The sequence below is a fragment of the Aureobasidium pullulans genome (assembly GCF_000721785.1).
Source record: "Aureobasidium pullulans EXF-150 unplaced genomic scaffold scaffold_6, whole genome shotgun sequence".
NCBI classification, from domain to species: Eukaryota; Fungi; Ascomycota; class Dothideomycetes; order Dothideales; family Saccotheciaceae; genus Aureobasidium; species Aureobasidium pullulans.
Window position 1 is genome coordinate 834,179 of NW_021941026.1, and position 19,659 is coordinate 853,837.

Here is a 19,659-nt window from a genome sequence, read left to right on the forward strand (position 1 = left end):
TAGGAAAAGAAGACATCGAGTCAGCACCTCTGACGCCTGAAGATGAGGCATCTGTCAACAAGCCACTAGACTCACGCATACCACCCACACCCGAGGCAGCCTGCCATCCGGCGACAACGACGCATCCCTCTCGCACGCCAGCACTCACCCATCTTACACGCACACCATGACGTCGCCACCACTAACACCGTTACGGCGGTCCTTTTCGCAAAACAGCACATCCCCGGCCAGCCATCGCCTGTCGACAGCGTCACGCTTCTCCAATGGCAGTCAAGACTTTGCTACCCACATGGACGTCTCGGCTGGCGCATCTGGCATGGGCAATCTCGCCGACGAACTCGATTTTGCCGACTCGGACGAAGAAGACTGGGACTACGATGGCGAAGCTGACCCCGACGGGCATCAAGAGACGGGAATCGAAGGCACACCGAGCGAGGGAGCTCAGGACGGCGCCGCCGAAGACGAAGGTCCAAGAGACAGTGGAGCTCACATCGAGGACAAGGGGAATGCCTCATTACCACATCGCAACTTCTCTCGCCCAATGTCCCGCGATGCCGACTCGGACTCGTCAAACATCTTCTCCTTCGAACTGGAGGATGCAATGGCTCAAATCTCACGCCTCGCCAACCCTGCCTCACACCAGAACCCGGACACCATCTCCCGCACCCTTGTCGCGCTACAGAACCTACCCCCTCAGCAGTCCCTAGAGGCACATACCCAGCGCCTCACCACATCTACCAACAGTCTCTCCTCTCATATAATTCAACAAACAAAGCACTTTGCTTCTCTTTCTGCCTCTCTGTTCGCTCCCTTCGGCTTCGGTACTCCACTGGACTTCCAGATCATCGACGACGACGTCATGCCCGCCATTACCCAAGTCATACAAGATCTACCCGCTCCTGATTCTCGTGCTTTGCATACTCTCTCACGCCTTGATCGTGAAACGGCCGACCTAATACAGACACTTGCCGCACTTTCCGACTCTTTGCAGATGGGCCGTCAGACCACTGCCAGCGCTGCACGTCATCTGAGGAACACACAACTCATGCTCTCCGAGATGCGTCGCGAAAGCGACCTAGCTGACCAGGCTCAATGGCGCATCGAAAAGGAGGACTGGGATCATCGTCTCGCCGGAAGGTTCTGCGCTAGTGAATGTCGCGATGTTGTCGGTGGCTTTGAACAAGTCTTTGAGGGCTTGAGAAGGGGGCTGGAAGAGAAGATTACCGCTTAATTTGCTTGTTTGGATTCTACCATATAAGGGTATTTGTTTTTTATTGGGAGGGATACTGTCAAGGGTACACTGAGCGTCGCGGCGTTTAATACATGCATACAGGGATGGACACGGTTTAAGCATGCAAAGGGCGTTATGGACTACTCAAAGTAGTGGAGTTCCCAAGGCAATTGGCAATTGGAAGCAAGCAAACATCGCTGATTGCTAGAATCACATGGTAGGCATTAGACGGCAGACTCGCAAGATGGATTCGCTACATGCTCATATGTCTTTTTGAAAGAAACATCTTGTCTCACACAAGCAACACATCTTCATCCATCACTCTTCTGCTGCATTCCGAAGTGAGGCAAATACGACGTTTTGATTTACTAGCCAATCTCCCTAACCGAATCAAAGCATTTGCGGCTTCTGTCGAGCATTCACTTATCCAGCACCACTTGAATCTCTCGAGCTTGACCAACTCACTTGAGTTACATCACCCTCATCACCTTCCACCATCTCACCTGAATTACCAATACGTACCAGAGCAACTCAAACTCGCGGCATGTCAAGTGCGCAGGATTCAATTGAACACGCCTACGTCCTCAGCTGCAACATGGCTGCCAACTTACAATCCGAACCCGCAGCGCGCAAACGCAAGATGAGCCACTCCGACGACGACGAGAGTCTTCCATCATCACACATCGATCCCAAGCTTCAGGACACGGAAACCGAGCTCAAGGACGCAGAGAACAACAAAGCCTCTTATAACGGACCTCAGAAAGTTCATGTGGTGATGCTGCGCGTGGCCAACGAGACCTCTGCACGTCCGGTGCCCCAATCGGCCTTCTTCTCTTACGACACAGCGCTCTCGTTCGCCATGAGAATCTTGCTGCAGTGGTGCGAGGCTCACTATGACGACTATCATTGGAAGGGTCCCGAAGTCTTGACAAGACATTGCGTGGCCCGCTACGCCGCATACAACTCTCAAACCGGTAAACAGCTCGCAGTCGCGGACGTGATCAGAGTCAGCATCTTTGATGCCAAAGACGCCGAAGCCGTTCCCAAGGAGAACCAAACTGCTGATCTACGTGAGTGTCGCTCGTATAAGTTCCGGTATGCGCAAGAGCTGATGATTTTGCAGAGGCGGCCGAAGTCAAGTGGGCTCAGGCTGAACAAGCTGCGATGGATCAGTATACCGATTCTGTCGACATGACCAACGACATCGCGGCAGAGGCCATAAAGACAGCTATGGATTTGAGCAACGATCAAGATGCCTGGAAGGAAGAGCATGGTATGAGAGTGTTCAGCGGCCCTGCCGAATGAGCGAGGCACCTGGTTCTTGGAGAGAACAGCAGTTGCAGAGTGTAACACAGGAACTGTTAGGCAGTTTTTCGGGGTCATTGGGAAGTCGTGAGGTAGCCAGAGCATATCGTCCTGGATTGACTCCAATTCTGAGGACGAGGGATGCACGATGGGAGGAAGCTGCGTCTTTCCAAAGGTTTTTTCTTCAACCTACCTGTACAACTAGTGATGAGCACAAATTTTCGGAGAATCAACCAGTCTTACGTCCTGATATGCTACAACATCATAACTCAATTATGGCTAAAGTGACAAGGAGATAGATTGAAGAGGATCAAAAGAAGGTGAATCTCAGGTGATGTTGATATGTCGGGCCAATCACAGGGCGGCAGAACCTCAGCGGTTGGTTCCGAGCTTTCTCTCGACATCCGGCCCTGGTGAATTGGATAGCACAGCATCATCAACCTTCCTGTCGCCCTGTATAGACGATTCTCCCCTCCCGCCTTTCTCCCACAACAACAATAGACAAAATGCGCACCTCGATGCTCCGCACCACCGGCACCGCCGCCGCCGCCCTGCGCTCTTCCGTGCGCGCAACCCAGACCCGCCGTGCCCACGCCATCTCCAACCCTACCCTCGCAAACATTGAGAAGAGATGGGAGGCTATGCCCCCTCAGGAGCAGGCCGACCTCTGGATGGCCCTCAGAGACCGCATGAAGGTTGACTGGACCGAGATGACCCTGCAAGAGAAGAAGGCCGGTATGTCGACTTTTTGTCTCACAGCATATACACGTTCAATTGGCGAGCTCAGTCATGTCGGATGAGTCTTTCAAGCTCGTCATGCCAGTTTCAGACCGTGATTTGTTCAATTGGGTCTTCAAAACAAGCTCTGACACGTCATTCCGCGCAGCATACTGGATCGCTTTCGGTCCCCACGGTCCCCGCGCCCAAACTCCTCCCGGTGAGGGCAAGCAGGTCTTCTGGTACACCATGGGTGGTCTCGGTGTCACCGCCGTTCTGTTCTTCGGTATCCGCGCCGGTGCCAGAGGCTCACCCCCAACCATGACCAAGGAGTACCAGGAGGCCTCCGACGCATACCTCAAGGTCCGTCCTTTGCTACCAGTTCTGACCTGCCTCGATGCAGTGGCTGACAATAGAAATTACAGGAGAACAACGTCGAGCCCATCACTGGTATCTCTGCCGAGGACTACAAGGGTGGCTTCATGGTCCAGAGCAAGCCTGCCCAGAAGTAAACGCCTTTTTAATCGAAAGGTGCTATACTGCTGTATTCATGAGGGAGCCAACCGGGCGTGCCATCGACGCCGTCGTAGTATACCGACTGGACGAAGAGAAGGTTACACGTCATTTTGGAGCCCGCTTATTAGAAGCAACGACGAAAAAAGATCCCTTGTACCTCTTTTTTTATTATTCCAGCGTACTTGTACAAAGATCATATTTCATTTGTTTTACTTCTCTCACGCTTTCCTGTTCGTTTGTTATCATATCGTGTCCTTTGGGTGTTTGCTCAATCAAGGCACTTCTGCCGAACCTGGAAAACCATGGGTAAGTTTTCATGTCTGCCGCAATGTACATGTACTGTCAGATAGACTGCTTTCCGGCTCTCCGGATAGTTTGTAATGTAGATGGGTTGGCCAAGCAATGCCCAGTAGACATGAGAAAGTAACATGTTGTGCACCTCGCAACCGACCATCCGAGTAGCTAGGGCTTGCAGCATGATGAGCTTAAAAGCACGTTGATAGGTGTGTTCATTTCACACCGACAAAGAAAGTACCGACTAAACATGAATACTACTGCGGCGCTGAGTGCCGGTAAAGCAGCAAAACTCTCGGCTTTCCTTTGATCCGTGCAACCAAGATGGTTCTTGTTTCAACTGCAAAGCCGATGGGAAATGTAGAGGGCAAACGGCGGTGCAGATTTGGCAGTTCTTCCATAGCGGGCCGACCGAGAGTCAACCAAATGAAGCAGCTTCGGACCTACGTAATTGTTTACCAGATACAAAATGTTGCGTTGCAGTGTTGATTCAGGATTCTTAGGGTTGGTAATTCATGCAGCCTTGGTGGAATTCTTGGGATGAGAGGCTGGATGCACGAGCTTCCATGATGTGCATGAAGTCAAATATGATTGGCCGATCGTTTAGATGAGAAGAAAAAGTGGCCACCTGAAATAGAAAGCACACGTTCAGAGGCGGCCTGGAAGATGTGATTGAGAAAGACAGAGGAATTGTCAGAAGCAGCAGCTCAGCATCGGCCTTTGAACATGACTTGTCGAATGATTGGCATGATGCATGAAGACCAAAAGGCCAAGAGGCAGCAAGATTGCAGTCTGTGCTGAGACCCTTGCACTTGAGTTGTTTCCAGCCTTCGGAGAGGTTCCCGCGCGCTGGGCCTTGGATGGTGGACTCGACGCTGCTTGAGAACAGATAGAGACACTGGCTTTCGTAGACATGGAGGGAGGCGGGTGTAGAGGCAACACGGCATGTGATTGTCTCATGTGTTTGTGGATGACGGCTAGGCAGTCACTAGCGACTGGTCACGTCTTCGGGGTGTTGGTACAAAGGGCCCGGTCAAGGGTCAATATTTGGGACGACTGGTAAAGTACTCCGTACAGGGTTCAAGAAATCTGCGGCCTCCAGCACTTTGACTGTTTCGCGCCAACCAACAACGCTCGCGGCTCCCCCAGTTCGAAACCGTCGGACAGAGCCTCTTCCCTATTGTCGGCCTCTGAATCTCTGGCCTCGTGTTGCGATCGCGAAGAGGGCCTGGGGAGATAGTGTTCAATTATCCATATTGCCGCATCCTTTTCGCAACTTCCTTGCTTGCACCCTTGCTGTTGCTTCGCTCCTGCTCCCATGCATAGAGAGTCTGGCCTTCCCAAATCATGGACACTGAGGATGGCCACCAATTCATAAAGGTAAGTGTCCGCACTGTCTCATGCCGTCGCTGTCGTTGTAGAGGTCGCCGGCTCACCCATACCCAACAGCAACTCGCCTACTTCGTGCGAACCCATGAAAAGGCGCTGGCCAACGCGCTGCAACTGCAGAGGCGCGGATCCCAAAATGTCACCTCTCCCATCTCGACCACGGCCATGAGCCCTCCTGCCGCTCCTTCAGCCTCGTCGACCTCGTCTTCCGCCAGCACCTTTGCTGCCGCCCTATCGCTCCCTTATCTCAGCTTCACCTCGCAGACCGTCAAGCCCGTCAAGTTGACCCTGACCCCTCACCACCTCTTCTACTTATTATCTCGCTTCGAGGAATTGGGAATCAATGTCGGGCCCATGACGGTCCGTCTTGAGAACATCCACAACGACGTCGCCCCTGGAAACTATGTCTCGTTCCTCTCCGCCCCAAAGTCACGCGGACGTGCCTCAGATGCCGATTCTGTACGATCTTCCTCGAGCGTACGCAGCGTCATGTCGACCATGTCAAGCATGTGGTCACACTTCAATCTCAGTGGACAGTCCAACAAGGAGGAAAAGCAAAAGGCAGCCGAGCTGGAAGATCTGAAATATTTGTATTCGGCTTTCACAAAGATACCGTGTCTGCGTCTGTCTCCGGATCACCGCTCCAAGCTGATCGCTGGCTATGAGGAATTTCCCTTTGATACCGCAGTTCCACTGTTCGCATTCAAGAATGTCAGCGCTCTGGAGATCTGCGATTTGGACTTCCGCCAGCTCTTCGGCTGGGACCGCATGGCTGAGCAGCTACGCAGTCTTACCATCAAGCGCGCGAGCATTGATGATCTGGCTGACCTGACCATAAACGTTGTCCTTGATGATATGGACAAGCGCCGCCGCAGATCGTCAAAGGCACCCATACCTTCTTCTCCGGCTGTAGGATGGGCGTCTGCGAACTCGAGTATCAGAACTGCTGCCGAATTGGCATCTGCTTCAGTACCCAATTCGCCAATGGCAGAGGGAAGACGGCCATCGATCGGCAGTCCCCAGCATTCAGCAGTCAATATGACGCGCACGGCCTCTTCCGATGGTAAAAAGACTCCTCGTCTAAGACAGAGGAGTATCTCGCCTTCCAGACCTGCTAGCTCGCGACACAATTCATCCTATGGCCATGGCCATCCACCACGAAGTGGCACACCCAAATTCAGACGCGAATCGGGCAGCTCTGGTTCAAGCATCCACTCAAGCACGCCGCGGAACAGTACATCCAACCTTCTCGCACTCGGCATTATCCCTGCTTCTAAGTGGCGCTTCTTGCGTCACCTCAGTCTTGCTGACAACAGCCTGACCTTCATCACAACTCACAGTCTTGCTCCTCTAGCTCAAACACTGCACTCGCTCGACCTCTCCTCCAATCTCCTTACCGAGATTCCCGAGAGTCTTGCCTCGTTGACCAATCTAAGAGCCCTCAATCTGTCCAATTGCATGATTGACAGCTTGCACTCTCTTGTCCGCAATCCTTTGCCCGCTATCACTACACTAAACCTCAGATCCAATCGCCTCGTATCTCTTGCTGGCATTGAGCGCTTGTTCTCTCTGGAACGTCTCGACCTTCGCGACAACAAGTTGACCGACCCTACGGAGCTTGCACGGCTCACAAGGATGCCTGAGATGCAAGACATCTACGTTGCAAAGAACCCCTTCATTCGCACACACTCAAACTACAGAGTCACGATATTCAACCTCTTCCGAGCGACACCAGGCTACACTGAAGACGTCAAGATTGACTCGACGGGTCCATCGTACAGTGAGCGTAGACAACTGGTTGATCGCGCCCCAGAACTACCATCGGCACCGGTACCACTTTCGGTACCTGAAGATGAGCGCTCAGACGATGCATTGAACATGCCTGATCTCGGTGAACGATCACGACAGGCGGCCGCCGACCATGCTCAAGGATCGACTAGATCAATCGCCGACTATTCGACGGCATCTCAAAGGAAGAAGAAGGGCACTCGGCGAAGGATTGTCGAGCTGTCGCACGAAATGGGCTCTGAGCAGTCCATCCAGACTGATACACCGCCGTCGCCGCGTACAGCGACCAAGGCGACCGTGTCACTGGAGGAACAGCGCATGACACGAGCAACTTCATCGCCACCCCGACTACCACCACTGGACACGGGTTCTTCGAGTATGATGATGGACGGCCTCACGACTTCGACTGAAGAGGACGAAGAGATTGGTGTCAACAGTGAAGTCTACCGCCAGAAGATCGAGACATTGAAAAGTGATCTCGGCAGTGGCTGGTTGACAGCATTGAGTGAAGACATGAAGAGTAGCACGGAAAGAGAATACACTGCCAGGCCATCAATTGGAGGACAACGAACCGATAGTTGGGAAGTGACTGTCGGTGGTAGAAGGTTGGGTTGAAGGAATGTCGCGATACCCAAAAGCCGGCTGGCAAGGATGACATATGTTTTGAAGGGCGTTCACTTGTATAGCGATGATGGATTTCTGAATGTGGCCCCGTTGAATGACTTGAATGGCGCGGGCAAAGGCATAGCGATGGCGCAAAGGAAAAGGTAGATACCTCATGGACGAATGCACAGTTTATTGTTATGGTGTTTTGACTGGCCGGATTGGAGACGAGTGACCACGTGATGGGAGAAGCAATAGGCAATGTTGATGCTGGATGATGGGTAGATGCAAGATGATGCGGTGTGGATACGTGAGACAGAGATCAAATCAGGCTATTAGCTAGATATAGTATGACCAAGACAAAAGCCGCGCAACAGGGCGGATAGACAAATTGTTTTTTAGCAGTTGCAAGTCGCAAAGCACGGCCGCGCTTGCTGGCGGGCAGGCTTGGGCTTTTGGGATCCAACTTCTCCCTGCCGCGCTTGCTGGGACTTCTTTCGCTGTCTACCCATCAAACACAACCACTCAAGTGCTGTCACGACCATTCACAACGACCAAAGGTACGTCCACTTTCCTGATTTTGGAGTAGCGGCTTGTTCCGCAAGCTGCGCTGGCGCTGTCGCTTTTGCAATCTGCCTGGCGAGCAGCGAGCGCTCCTTCCTCCCCCCGTCTCATTCTTGCCCTCCAGCATCCAACTCCAACACGTCGCTGACCACGTCTTCCACGAACAGCAGCGCTGAAACCGCCCACATCTTCGAAAAACTCCTCTCAATTTTTGACGACCGATAATTCCTATCGTGGTCCTCACATAGTCCCAGCGGTGTAAACGGCGTGTTTCCCGTTCCATATCTCGGTCTATCGCCAAACATCCCCTCCGGCGCCCACCTCGAAAGCTCTTCGACATCACCCCTTTGTCGCCGTCGCTCCACGTGCTTTGTCATTCCGACACCAACCTCAACACGACCCTCTCCGCACCGGTCAACAACAAGGCTCCATCTAGCACCTCCGTTGCACCCGAGGTCGCCTTTAACTACATCTGTGCCACACGTGTAGCCTCATCTACCAACAAAGCATCGGAACGTCGATTGAGCGCTAGCAAGGGCCCCGGCGCTCGGTGAGAGACTTTTAGTTTTCCCCTCGTTCTTTCTTTCTCGGCTTCGTAATGGCGGACCAACAAGACGTCGATTTGGACTCGATCATCGACAGACTGCTCGAGGTCCGCGGTAGCAGACCCGGCAAGCAAGTCCAGCTCCTTGAAACCGAGATCCGCTACCTCTGCACCAGAGCCCGCGAAATCTTCATTTCTCAGCCCATCCTCCTCGAGCTCGAGGCTCCCATCAAGGTAGCCATTCCCTGACTCTCATCTCTCGTGCTTTCTCCTCTGACGTATCCAGATCTGTGGTGATATTCACGGCCAATACTACGACCTTCTGCGCCTGTTCGAGTACGGTGGTTTCCCGCCTGAGGCCAACTACCTCTTCCTTGGAGACTACGTCGACCGTGGCAAGCAGTCACTCGAGACCATCTGCCTGCTCCTGGCCTACAAGATCAAGTACCCCGAGAACTTCTTCATCCTTCGCGGCAACCACGAGTGTGCCTCGATCAACCGCATCTACGGTTTCTACGATGAGTGCAAGAGAAGATACAACATCAAGCTGTGGAAGACCTTTACCGACTGCTTCAACTGCCTGCCCATCGCTGCCATCATTGACGAGAAGATCTTCACCATGCACGGTGGTTTGAGTCCCGACCTCAACTCGATGGAGCAGATCAGACGTGTCATGCGCCCCACCGATGTATGTCAACAGGCCCTGCTACTAATGTCTCCCTACTGACGCGATTCCTAGATCCCCGACTGCGGTCTCCTTTGCGATCTTCTGTGGTCCGATCCCGACAAGGATATTACCGGATGGAGCGAGAACGACCGTGGTGTATCGTTCACCTTCGGTCCCGACGTCGTATCGCGTTTCCTGCAGAAACACGACATGGACCTCATCTGCCGTGCTCATCAAGTCGTTGAAGACGGTTACGAGTTCTTCTCGAAACGCCAGCTCGTTACTTTGTTCAGTGCTCCCAACTACTGTGGAGAGTTCGACAATGCCGGTGCCATGATGAGCGTCGACGAGAGCTTGTTGTGCTCTTTCCAGATTCTCAAGCCAGCAGAGAAGAAGCAGAAGTACGCATCCACTCCCGATCCCTCCACACTTTTATTACATTCTCAATACTAACTTGAATTCGTACAGCAGGTTCGGTCGCAGATAGTGGAACATTGACGAGAAAAGGCATCCTGTCCACTAGCAGCACATTACATACAGCGCGGTTATCTTTGCATTCACTCTCCTCTATGCCCCACCGGATCCTCACCTTTTTATATCATGTCATGGTGATGGTTGCTCTTGTGCAGTTCTAAGGCCAGCCGTGACGAATGGACAATCCGAGCAGAAACAGAGGAGCCAAAAGGGAAGAAGAGAAAGATGGAGGAGTCTTGAGAAGAAGAAGAAATCGATGATACCATGGGCCCTGGCTTCTAAGACCGACCGACCCCTCACCTTCTCTCCATCTACGGACGCAGTCTCTTCTGGTCGAGACCACTACGGTTCAGAGCCGAGTGGTTTGTACGAGGAGAAAAGAGGGGGGCTGGTCGATTCATGATTGGGAGAAAAAAGGAGAAGCTCTTGGAATGGCCCCTCTCCGATTTGTGTTTTTTGCTGTTGCTACCACTCATACGCTCTCCGTTGTTTTTTTGTTATTTTGAATGTCATGGGTTTTCTTTTTCGATCGCTCTCCATCTGTCACGGCTGTCTTGCTGACTGATAGCTCATAATACATGGTTTGTTCGAGCTGTTCCTTGGGGGCAATCTCTGATGTGGATTAATGTCTTGTGAGGATCTGTAGAGAGCCTGGTCTTCAGAGGTAAGAGTCCAAGTCACAGGAAAATGTGATTATCGTCCTCAGGTCGCCCTCTCTGTACTTGATCTCAGCTTGCTTTGTCATCCTTCCCATCTAGACAGAGGTCGCACCACCCAAGCGAATTCTCAGTCTTCCAAGGTACCTTCCCATCTGTCTATCAAAGTGCAAGATGTTTTCATGATAGCATCTACGCCCATTGAGAGCGGCACTTTGCTCAGCTTTCTTTGGACATCTATGATGAGATAAAACCACCATGACTTGTAGCTGTATGATAGGTTCCGCAAGGGAGCGAGATGCCCCTTGCACGAGCATTGTCATAATCTAAATGACCCTGTCTCGCTCCGTCCCTATCAGAAACTAGCCAAAGGTAAGATAGTTTTCAGGAGTGGTCAAGCGGTTTCCCATTGAGAGAGAGAATGCTTCAAAGTTCTGATTCTTGAATAGCACAGCAGGCTTTGATGGGGCCGATGGATTTGAGACTACCGTAGAGTAGGTCTGACATGTCTGCGAACTACAGTATGATCTGGCCAAAGCTTGATAGAAGTATGCTTTGGTGCAAGTTTTGTCTTGATGGTTTGCTGGTGTTTTGACGAACGACGATTGTCTGGGCAAGAGCGATCAAGATGGATAGGAGGCACGGCCAACTACGAACAGTAGAAGAAAGAACGACGTGCAGACTGCGGTTACCCTTTCAGTCGAAGTCGATTGTCACCACTTGTCGGAGAAAAAAGGATCGTGATGTTGGAAATGTAAAAGTTGTATTTTGATGGTGGTATCATGCAGAGGATTCGCTTTTCCCCATCCTCTTTCTCATCCTTGACTTTGTGAACTTTCTTCTCGAGAACGCCATATACGCCTTTTGCCTGCCCTTTTTACACCAGAAACAACAAGTTATGCTAGTAATAGAACAATAGCGAGGAACAAGATAGAGAAGAACGCACTACTGCTCAGTCTGTAGGACCATCTTTTCTCTCTCGCTCCTTCTCTTGGTGTCTCCCTTTGAACTATGCTTTCTCTCATTCTCCTCTCTGCGTTTGATGGCTTGAAGCTCTTCTCCCTTGATCTCACCGGCCTTCTTGACTTGCTTGGGCAAATGTCTGTGGCGGTGGATTCTCCTGATCTCGGGCATGTGCTTGTATCTCTCCACCAGAGCTCTGTCGTATTCCAGTTGTTGGCGTTGTCTGGCGCTCTTGACTCCTTGACGCTCAGAGGCGCAAGCTCTCCATAGACGAATGTTGCCGTCGTCACTGCCGGAGAGGATGTAGTTGTTGTCTGGTGTCCAGGCGGCGGAGAAGACGCGCTGCATGCGTTTTGTGTGGTAGACGTCTCTGCTGTGTCCGTCGTTGCGCTTCCAGAGGCGAACGCTGCGGTCGTAGGAGGCTGAAACTAGCTCTTCACCGGTGGGGGAGAACTCGACGTCCATGACTGCGGCGACGTGATCCTTCAGGACGTTCAAGGCGCGCTTCAGGTTGCGCATGTCGAAGATGTAGATGTTGTGGTCTTCGTTTGCGACTGCCAAGTTGAAGGCTTCCATAGGGTTCCAGGAGATGGCGTTGGAGGCCAGTGTGAGGACGGATTTGTGTAGAGGGGAGGATGTACGCATGTCGTAGAAGATGAGTGAGCGGTCGGTGGCGGTCGAGGCGAGGATGGAGGTTTCGGTCTGGTTGAACTTGAGGGCGGTAATGGTATCGATACTGTTGGGCCATTGCAGCGTCTGCAGAGGGGCGGAGTTCGGTCTGTTCAGGTCGTAGATGCTGATGACGGACGATGCAGCGGCGACTGCGGGCTCGGTACGGTGCTTCGTGATGGAGGTGAAGGCGGCGGGACCGAGGTATGTCGATAGAGGAGCAGCATTTCCAGCCTGGTTGTAAGGATCGTACATCTTGATGCTCCTGTCGCTGCCACAAGACAACAGCTTCTTGTCGTGCGTCCACGTCATGCCCTTGACAATGTTCTCATGCGCTTGCGCCTGCCAGATCTCTTCTCTTGTCGTCAGGTCCCAGACTTTGACGACACCGTCACCACTGCCTGAAGCAAATCTCTCGAGCGAGTTGGGGTCCTTGGCCATGGTGTAAACTCCGTCGACGTGACCGCGACCTAGCTGGGCCAGGAAGGGCTGTGCGAACATGCGGTCCATCTTTGTCGCATTCAGCGCTCTGGTGTACTCGCGGGCTCGTTCGAAAGGGTGCAATGCGGGATCCAGGTTGCGTGTCTGCCGTTGCACCGAAGTGCCTGGCGTCTGCTGCTGCGACGCAGTGCGAGTGAGGGCCTTGATTTTCTATCATCGCATGTCAGTCTGATTCTTGCTGTCGGCGGCGGTAGTCATGATGGTTCAGAGATGGAGCACATTCGTAGAATAGTACGTTCCACAAGACACATGACGAAACAACCGGGCAAAGAGAAATGACTTACCATGATGAAGGCTGCACTATCGAGTTCAGCAGTGGCCGAATCTTCAATGTCCAAAAAAGTTGCTCGGTGCTCGGCTTCTTTCGCCCGCCCAATTCTTCTCCGCATTCTTAGCGCGCTTTCACATGTCTGACAGGGTCACCTCGTTCCTACTTGGCATTGGTAGCATAATTCGTTTGATCATTATTGTCTCTTTGTTGACCATCACTCTATGTATGAGCGAGAAGCGCTTCGTCAGGCAGCCGCCTACGTGTCGCTATCTATCGACAGTTCGCGGAATCGTTCGACCTCGTCCTCCGAATCACAAAGGTCGTCGACACTCTCTGTCTCTTCTTCCTCGCTCTTGAAGCCAGACACGCCCGTCTTGGTTTGCTCGATCACTTCGTAGCCTAGGGCTCCCGTCTTCCATGTCGTACCGCAAGCTACGCACTCAATTGTCCGAGCCCTAGATGTGATGGTCGCTGCTTTACCACAGCGGAAGCAAGCGAATTCGGCCATTGGTCCCTTTGCTCTGATCCAATCCCAAATATCATCTGGAATCCGCTCTGAGAGCCATTTCTCTGGCGCATCGTAATCATCCGGCAAAGGGATGAATCCACAATCAAGACTACAAGCTTCTGTGTCTTGATGGCCTGATTTGCGAGTCTGCTTGTTACGGCGTCTCAGCGATCTAAGCACCTTTTCTTGAAACTTGCCGGCCTTCTCGCGTAGTTTGACTGCCTCGCTATCACTTCGATACGGGCCGTTGTAGTTCGGGCCTTGGACAACCTGTCTGAACGGCATAGTTCCCGCAGGTTTGATTTCGAGTGCTTCGGTGTCGAACATCTTCTGACAGTCCAAAGCTCCGGAAGCAGCCTCTTCCTTCAATGGCGCTTCATCCACCTTGAATCTAGGTGTGGTTCTTTGGTCGAATCTTGCACCATCTTTACCCACACTTAGCAAGTTCAGTCTGGCACCAGCTTCGCCGAGCAGGAGGTGAGAGAAGTCGGGGCTGAAAGCTCCAGACATCACGGACGAGCTTAGTCTGACCACGTCGCGGACCTCTTTGTCTGAATCGTGGCGGTAGGGATCCCAACATTTCACCACTCCGTCGGATGAGCCTGAGTAGAGTCGGTTGCGTTCTGAACCCCATGACAGGAAGCGTATGCCTGTGTCCATCTCAACTGCCACAGTTTCTTCGTGTCTCAGGGTGCTCAGGGGCGACTGGCCGTGCTTTGTGTACCGGACATCCCATATGTAAACCCTGCCCTCAGTACTGCCGACTGCGATGAGGTTGCTATCATGTGGAGAGTATATAACATCATTGATGTCCCATGCTGGACAGTCCAGCTCCATTGTGTGTTGTGCACGATTTTGCCTGGGTGAGTAGAGGCGTACGACTGATTCAATGCCATGGCTCACGTGGCCGAAGGTCCCGCTCGCAACTGCGAAGATAGACGAGCCGCTGCTAGGGTTTGGATTCCAGGCGAGATCAAAGATGTTCTTGTTTGATGCATCCGTCTCAAGTCTTTGTTGGGTGTTCATGTCCCATAGCGCGACCTCACCCTCCTTGTCTCTGTTGTCGTCTTCTGCATAACGAACTTCAACCTCCCTCGAGAAGCCTGCAAGTAGGTAGTTCTGATGGTTATGTGCTGTACCCCATTTCAGAGCTGAAGGGGTCTTTCTACTCTGCACTGTTCCGGAGAGACGTACAGCTTTCGACGTGGCATTCTCGTCGTCATAAGCAAGTACACGAATAGCGCCAGCGTCCGCGGAAGCACAACCAGTTGCTACCAAACCATTGTTACTGACTGATAGGAAATCCACAGATGCTGGATGTTCTACTGTATCGACAAGTGTGGTTTCAAGCGGCGATTCACCGACCTTGTATCTGTGTAGGCGCCGGTCGATGCCAACCGAGTACATGTATTTGCTGTCAGGGCTCCAGGCTACCAACTGAACCGTTGCGAAGGCGTCTTTCTGGCGTCCGTCGGGCAGCATATGCTTGATGGTGTGTTGGGGTAGCTCTTTTGCGGTCTGGGTCGCAGCACTTCCAATGACAAGGTTGCGCGGTTTGCTGTGATCGATCGTCTGGCGGTCTGCAACAGCCACTGCGCCGGCAGCGAAAAACTTGCCGTCTGGTGACCATGCAACGGTCGACACGTCACCAGAAGCGTTATCCATGTGTGCTTGCACTCCCATACTGTTATAAGCAAGATCCTTGAAGCCTGCATGAATCTTTCTAGGCCATTGGCGTCCGCGAGTAGCCCCAATTTCTCGATGTCGTATGAGATAATTCAAGGGGTGGGTCACGCGTCTGCATCGGTAGGGGTCATCCATGATCTCTTCTTCCGCTTTCTGGCGTATTGAGGAGGAATCGACAGAGTTTGCATGGACGTGATGCGTGCCGCGTAACTCTCTCGCCGGACGGAGCACTTCTCTGGTCGGTCGGGGTATCTCTCTCTGAGGTTTCTCTCTTGTCGACGCCGACAGTGACAAAGGTACCAAACCGGATGGTCTCACTGTCAGTTTGGACAACACCTTAGAGTATCTTGATTGCATCGAAGGCCATTTTCTTCCTGGGAAAAAACGCTCGAAATCTTTCCACGGAATCTTCTTGACCTCCTTCAGGTGCCTCACCAGCGCGTCTTCCTCCAAGGTAAATGGCTGTCCGAATCTGTTCTTGAATGGCTTGATCTTTGTGATGTCCCTCGGGAAAGTGAATTGATCGTGCGTGTCGACTTCGACAGAACCCATGACAGAGTCCGGTTGGACCAATACGCCTGGACTCTTTGGTCTAGCTGCAGAAGATCGAGTACGTCTGAGGCGCTTCAGCGGCTCGTCGTCATCAATTTCAATAACTTCCATTTTTCTCTTTCCGATTCGTGGAGAGCTTTTGCTTGCAGGTTTACTGGCCACAGAGCTTGAACTGCCGACCGCAGTCACGAAGCTGTCATCACTAAAGGGTGAGCCCGGGTCGACAGCATTGTTGACAGCGGGCTTGAGAGGAAGCGTTGCCTGCTGTTGTGCTGGGAGTGTCCTCTTTTGGGAAGGCTCTGGTGGCTGCGTGACCAAAGATGTTGAGGTCTTCGAGCTCGTAGGTGCTGCTTCTGATTCCTTCCTTGGCTGGCGAGGCTCACTGGGATACGAGAGTGATGCAAGTGTCCTGGACACATGCTTGCTTGAAGAGGGCGCCGCGGGCGCTGGTTTCAAGCCAATTGACTGAGATAGGTTGTTGTTCCGAGCATGTTCAGCGCTAGTATCGCCGTTCCTTCCTCTAGAGATTTCTTCTGGTAAGACTGTTGGAGGTGGATCTGACGCGACTCTTGAAGGAAGGGTAGGTGGCAGTGCAGGATGTTTGAGAGCAGGTATTGCAGGTGCAGGTGCAGGTGCAGACGAGAGTTCGAATAATTCCACAGGCTGTGAGGGAGCTAGTCCCATTGATTTGCCCGAGGAACCAGGTGGTGGAGCATGTGCTTGAGAATCTAGGCCTGCATGTGCTGATGATGGTCTTGAAGGCCTTGAGAACTGCGGAGGCAATTGAAAATGCGAGTGCGCTGGTGGGATCGAAGAAGTAGAAGGGAGCGGTGTTGCGCCGGGCGGCAGATTCAACTGTTGTGGTATGGAGGCTGAAGGTGTAGCACGGGATCTGGATAGACTAGCAAGGAACAGCTTTGTTGACGGGTTCGCTATAGAGACAGAACTCTCACGACCATCAGGTGGCGCTGCTGGCCAAGGCTGCGGTCGTGGCTGTGTTTGGTTTTGTGGTGCTGGTCCCGACTGTGATTGTGGTTGAGGCTGCGAATGTGGACGTGGCTGTTGTTGAAGCGACGGCACAAACGAAGATCGCGGCGGTACGAGGGACGACTTGGTTGGCTTCTGGGCGTTTGGAAGCGGACCTAGCGGTCTCGAGATGTTCGGTTGTGTGGGTGCTGGCTTAGTAACATCTTTCTTGCCATCGAGGACATTGGTAGGCAGGTTCGACTTTAGCGTGTTCGAAACGTTGGTATCATGGCGTTGCTTGCGCGTGCCCCAGAGGAACATGACCCCGTCATCGCTATCGTCGTCGTTGTCGTCGTCCGAGGGAGTTATGAAGCGTGTATCGGGAACTTTTGCGGGCTGGGCCTTGTGCGACTCTAGTTCAGGTGGTGGTGGACTGTCTTCGCTCAGGTCGATCACCACTCGGCCTCGTTGTGCCATTTCGGGGTGGTTGTGCAGTGCGCCTCGCCTCGGAACAGTTACGAAGTTCGTTACGCTTGGTCATCGCCGTAATTCGAGAACATCGGTAAACTTACGCTGCTCGAGTGAAGGTCAAGGTCGTGTGAAAGCCAGAGGACGCGTCGCGGAGAGATGACGCGCACGCGATTCAATTTACCGAGTATCGCACTTCACCCTTGGCTGCAACTGATGTAGAGCACGACGAGTGAATCAGACTGATTTATTGGTATAAGATGATTTGGAGTTAAGTACGTTTTGCTTTCGCTTACGCTCAACTTTTAACTTGTCTAGTGATACTGTAGACACCACTTCCTTACGGTTAAGTAGACTCGAGTATTCCACCTTCCTTCACTTCTCTGCTGTTGTATGTCTATGAAAGGCCAGCTAGCGGCCTTCTCCAAGGATAAACTCTCTGCTCTTCAGAATTGTTCTTCATCTTGCACAGGACTGTGTCGTGTGCTGCTTGGTAGCGCATCCTTGCCTTCCTCCTCGCAAAGCAATCTTACAGTGGTCGCTTTCTCTAGTCGCAGTGGTATGCTGTCCTTACTCCGAGGGCAATGAGCCGACATAGATCATCTTGTCTATGGGTTGTTGCTTCATGAGCTCATGCCAGTTGCTTTGCCAATTCTTCTCTTGAGCGACTCGATCGTGTCTTGTGTCGACTTGCCCTTCTCCTTCTCGTCACGGTTGATGCGAACGACGGCTGCCGAGCCTCCGATGAACAATGCAAACACCGGGTCGAGGTTCCTGTGGGAAGCCATCAGTCACCCGCTTGCCGCGTGCATTCATGTCCGGGGCACTACTGACTTGGAGATGATGTAGGCGTAGCGCGGGGCAGACATGGTGAATTATTGGCGTTCAGACTATGCTGTGTTTGTAGATAGTGTCGTAGCCTAATATTAAAGAGTATAGATGTTGGCTCGCAATATTCCTTGATGTCCTTGGGCTCTTGAAGCCGTGAAGTTCGTTTCTGCCAGTTTGGCTTCGGGCCCGGCCCGCTGGAAAGCTGCCTGTCGCATGACGCGCTAAGTCGCGAAGCCGGAGATAAGGCGCATATCACCCTGATAAGTCAGGTACCTTGCCAACCACCCTGGTGGGCATCGCCCAACTTGACTTGTTGATCAGTTGCCTCCTGTGCTCATGTTTTGAACGTGGGACAACTATGGAACTCGATCCTGAAACGTCTTTCGAGTCCAAATCCAACAAGTCACGCAGATTTGTGAGGTTAACTTCACGTCAACGGAACAGACAGATGATTATGTAAAGGGTTTCATTCAAAGCATGTGTAGAAGCAGGCAGCTAAACGGGAGACGAGGGCTTGAGCGGTGGTGGTTCTTCTTGACGGGCTCTGTCATCAATGTGACGAGCTGCTGCTTTGTCCTGCCTTCTCCGGCGCTGCATTCGGCGATCGGTCCTCCCTCAAATCATCCTTCTCCATCGTGACTCCCAAAGACTCCGAAACTCCTGGTGATCCGTGTAAGGATATCGTTGGCATTAAAATAAGGAAAGAGGGTTGGGTATGGTCTAGACGGCCTCGCCGAAGGTGTTCTCGCCCGAGTAGCTGTGTATTGTGTAAGCTCATGTGTTTCAATCGTGGACTTCTTGCAAGCACGTACGTGATGTAGAGGAATCCGTCCTCGTCCTTGTGCTCCTCGTAGATGCTGCTCATGAGGGCGGCGGTGGGTGGCAGGACCTCGTCGACGAAGATGAAGATGGCCTTCTCAGGCGAAAGCTTAATGCGCTTGCGGATCACGTAGACGAACTGTCCGACAGTGAGGTCGGCGGGGACCAGGTACTTCTTCTTGTCGATGGTGGCGATGTCCGACTTCTCGACCTTTTCGCAGATGACCTGTGTTGCCACGGCGTCAGTATCGTTTCCGGCCTCGCAGCGAGCGGGAGATAAAGACTTACAGGGATGCGGTCCGTGTACTTGACGCGGATACGCTCTGCTTCGGCCTATACGGAGTTAGTATCGCGACAGTTCTGGGTTGATGTTGATGGCGCATCAACGGACCTTGCGCTTCTCGAAGCTGTGATGGCGTGTTAGTCGTGACGTTCCTTGACCGCCTTGACGTTAGGCAGCGACTTACGGGTGCTCGTCCTTGAACTTGGATCTCATGCTTGCGATTTGTGGTTGAGTTGTTGTGGTGAAGATGTAGTTGGAAGAAGTTGAGATGGTAAGAGGTAGCTAGGTTGTGTGAAGGTGACGGTCGGTAGATGAAAGGGAAGGAGTGATAGTCAGGCGCAGGCTGCGATGACCAATGACACGGATGCGGGGTGAGCGAGCACGGACAACACGA

The 19,659-nt window shown here is 52.5% G+C and overlaps 9 protein-coding genes across 9 annotated transcripts; 5 read left to right on the plus strand and 4 right to left on the minus strand.

The window, feature by feature from the left end:
- Positions 1-166: 166 nt before the first annotated feature.
- M438DRAFT_270447 (uncharacterized protein) lies at positions 167-1,231 on the plus strand (the record flags this gene model as incomplete). The annotated part of the gene is made up of 1 exon (XM_029900391.1): positions 167-1,231. The coding sequence occupies one exon, from the start codon at positions 167-169 to the stop codon at positions 1,229-1,231; it is 1,065 nt and encodes a 354-aa protein (XP_029762200.1).
- A 483-nt stretch (positions 1,232-1,714) lies between these two features.
- Positions 1,715-2,744, plus strand: M438DRAFT_344425 (uncharacterized protein). The gene has a single exon (XM_029905226.1). The coding sequence runs from the start codon at positions 1,776-1,778 to the stop codon at positions 2,424-2,426; it is 651 nt and encodes a 216-aa protein (XP_029762201.1). The 5' UTR covers positions 1,715-1,775; the 3' UTR covers positions 2,427-2,744.
- A 216-nt stretch (positions 2,745-2,960) lies between these two features.
- On the plus strand, positions 2,961-3,936 carry M438DRAFT_344426 (putative cytochrome c oxidase polypeptide 5, mitochondrial). Its single transcript, XM_029905227.1, has 3 exons — positions 2,961-3,271; positions 3,423-3,616; positions 3,679-3,936. The coding sequence occupies exons 1-3, from the start codon at positions 3,043-3,045 to the stop codon at positions 3,763-3,765; spliced, it is 510 nt and encodes a 169-aa protein (XP_029762202.1). The 5' UTR covers positions 2,961-3,042; the 3' UTR covers positions 3,766-3,936.
- Positions 3,937-5,410: 1,474 nt separating this feature from the next.
- On the plus strand, positions 5,411-7,855 carry M438DRAFT_270952 (uncharacterized protein; the record flags this gene model as incomplete). Its single annotated transcript, XM_029900443.1, has 2 exons — positions 5,411-5,443; positions 5,513-7,855. The coding sequence occupies 2 exons, from the start codon at positions 5,411-5,413 to the stop codon at positions 7,853-7,855; spliced, it is 2,376 nt and encodes a 791-aa protein (XP_029762203.1).
- A 752-nt stretch (positions 7,856-8,607) lies between these two features.
- On the plus strand, positions 8,608-10,221 carry M438DRAFT_344429 (pp1, catalytic subunit of type 1 serine/threonine protein phosphatase). Its single transcript, XM_029905228.1, has 4 exons — positions 8,608-9,185; positions 9,238-9,639; positions 9,691-10,019; positions 10,087-10,221. Exons 1-4 carry the CDS (start codon positions 9,006-9,008, stop codon positions 10,103-10,105), a joined length of 930 nt encoding a protein of 309 aa, XP_029762204.1. The 5' UTR covers positions 8,608-9,005; the 3' UTR covers positions 10,106-10,221.
- Positions 10,222-11,693: 1,472 nt separating this feature from the next.
- M438DRAFT_390951 (WD40 repeat-like protein) lies at positions 11,694-13,351 on the minus strand (the record flags this gene model as incomplete). Its single annotated transcript, XM_029909061.1, has 2 exons — positions 13,166-13,351; positions 11,694-13,031 (listed from the first exon to the last, which is right to left on the minus strand). Exons 1-2 carry the CDS (start codon positions 13,268-13,270, stop codon positions 11,694-11,696), a joined length of 1,443 nt encoding a protein of 480 aa, XP_029762205.1. The 5' UTR covers positions 13,271-13,351.
- M438DRAFT_188685 (WD40 repeat-like protein) lies at positions 13,150-17,653 on the minus strand. Its single transcript, XM_029899237.1, has one exon. It carries the CDS (start codon positions 17,339-17,341, stop codon positions 13,409-13,411), a length of 3,933 nt encoding a protein of 1,310 aa, XP_029762206.1. The 5' UTR covers positions 17,342-17,653; the 3' UTR covers positions 13,150-13,408.
- Positions 17,654-17,955: 302 nt separating this feature from the next.
- On the minus strand, positions 17,956-18,201 carry M438DRAFT_333949 (uncharacterized protein; the record flags this gene model as incomplete). The annotated part of the gene is made up of 2 exons (XM_029903663.1): positions 17,956-18,106; positions 18,167-18,201. 2 exons carry the CDS (start codon positions 18,199-18,201, stop codon positions 17,956-17,958), a joined length of 186 nt encoding a protein of 61 aa, XP_029762207.1.
- A 459-nt stretch (positions 18,202-18,660) lies between these two features.
- M438DRAFT_364186 (light chain 3) lies at positions 18,661-19,524 on the minus strand. Its single transcript, XM_029907701.1, has 5 exons — positions 19,450-19,524; positions 19,374-19,389; positions 19,271-19,315; positions 18,976-19,208; positions 18,661-18,920 (listed from the first exon to the last, which is right to left on the minus strand). The coding sequence occupies exons 1-5, from the start codon at positions 19,476-19,478 to the stop codon at positions 18,884-18,886; spliced, it is 360 nt and encodes a 119-aa protein (XP_029762208.1). The 5' UTR covers positions 19,479-19,524; the 3' UTR covers positions 18,661-18,883.
- Positions 19,525-19,659: the final 135 nt, after the last annotated feature.

Bases quoted from the DNA above. Each gene is read 5' to 3' on its own strand.
- M438DRAFT_364186 (XM_029907701.1), bottom strand. From the start codon at position 19,478: ATGAGATCCAAGTTCAAGGACGAGCACCC. The intron at 19,209-19,270 runs GTAAGTCTTTAT...GTGGCAACACAG, and splicing joins AGTACACGGACCGCATCCCT to GTCATCTGCGAAAAGGTCGA. The intron at 18,921-18,975 runs GTACGTGCTTGC...CACAATACACAG, and splicing joins GACGGATTCCTCTACATCAC to CTACTCGGGCGAGAACACCT.
- M438DRAFT_344429 (XM_029905228.1), top strand. From the start codon at position 9,006: ATGGCGGACCAACAAGACGTCGATTTGGACTCGATCATCGACAGACTG. The intron at 9,186-9,237 runs GTAGCCATTCCC...TGACGTATCCAG, and splicing joins AGCTCGAGGCTCCCATCAAG to ATCTGTGGTGATATTCACGG. The intron at 9,640-9,690 runs GTATGTCAACAG...CGCGATTCCTAG, and splicing joins GTGTCATGCGCCCCACCGAT to ATCCCCGACTGCGGTCTCCT.
- M438DRAFT_188685 (XM_029899237.1), bottom strand. From the start codon at position 17,341: ATGGCACAACGAGGCCGAGTGGTGATCGACCTGAGCGAAGACAGTCCA.
- M438DRAFT_344426 (XM_029905227.1), top strand. From the start codon at position 3,043: ATGCGCACCTCGATGCTCCGCACCACCGGCACCGCCGCCGCCGCCCTG. The intron at 3,272-3,422 runs GTATGTCGACTT...CATTCCGCGCAG, and splicing joins CCTGCAAGAGAAGAAGGCCG to CATACTGGATCGCTTTCGGT. The intron at 3,617-3,678 runs GTCCGTCCTTTG...TAGAAATTACAG, and splicing joins CCTCCGACGCATACCTCAAG to GAGAACAACGTCGAGCCCAT.
- M438DRAFT_344425 (XM_029905226.1), top strand. From the start codon at position 1,776: ATGTCAAGTGCGCAGGATTCAATTGAACACGCCTACGTCCTCAGCTGC.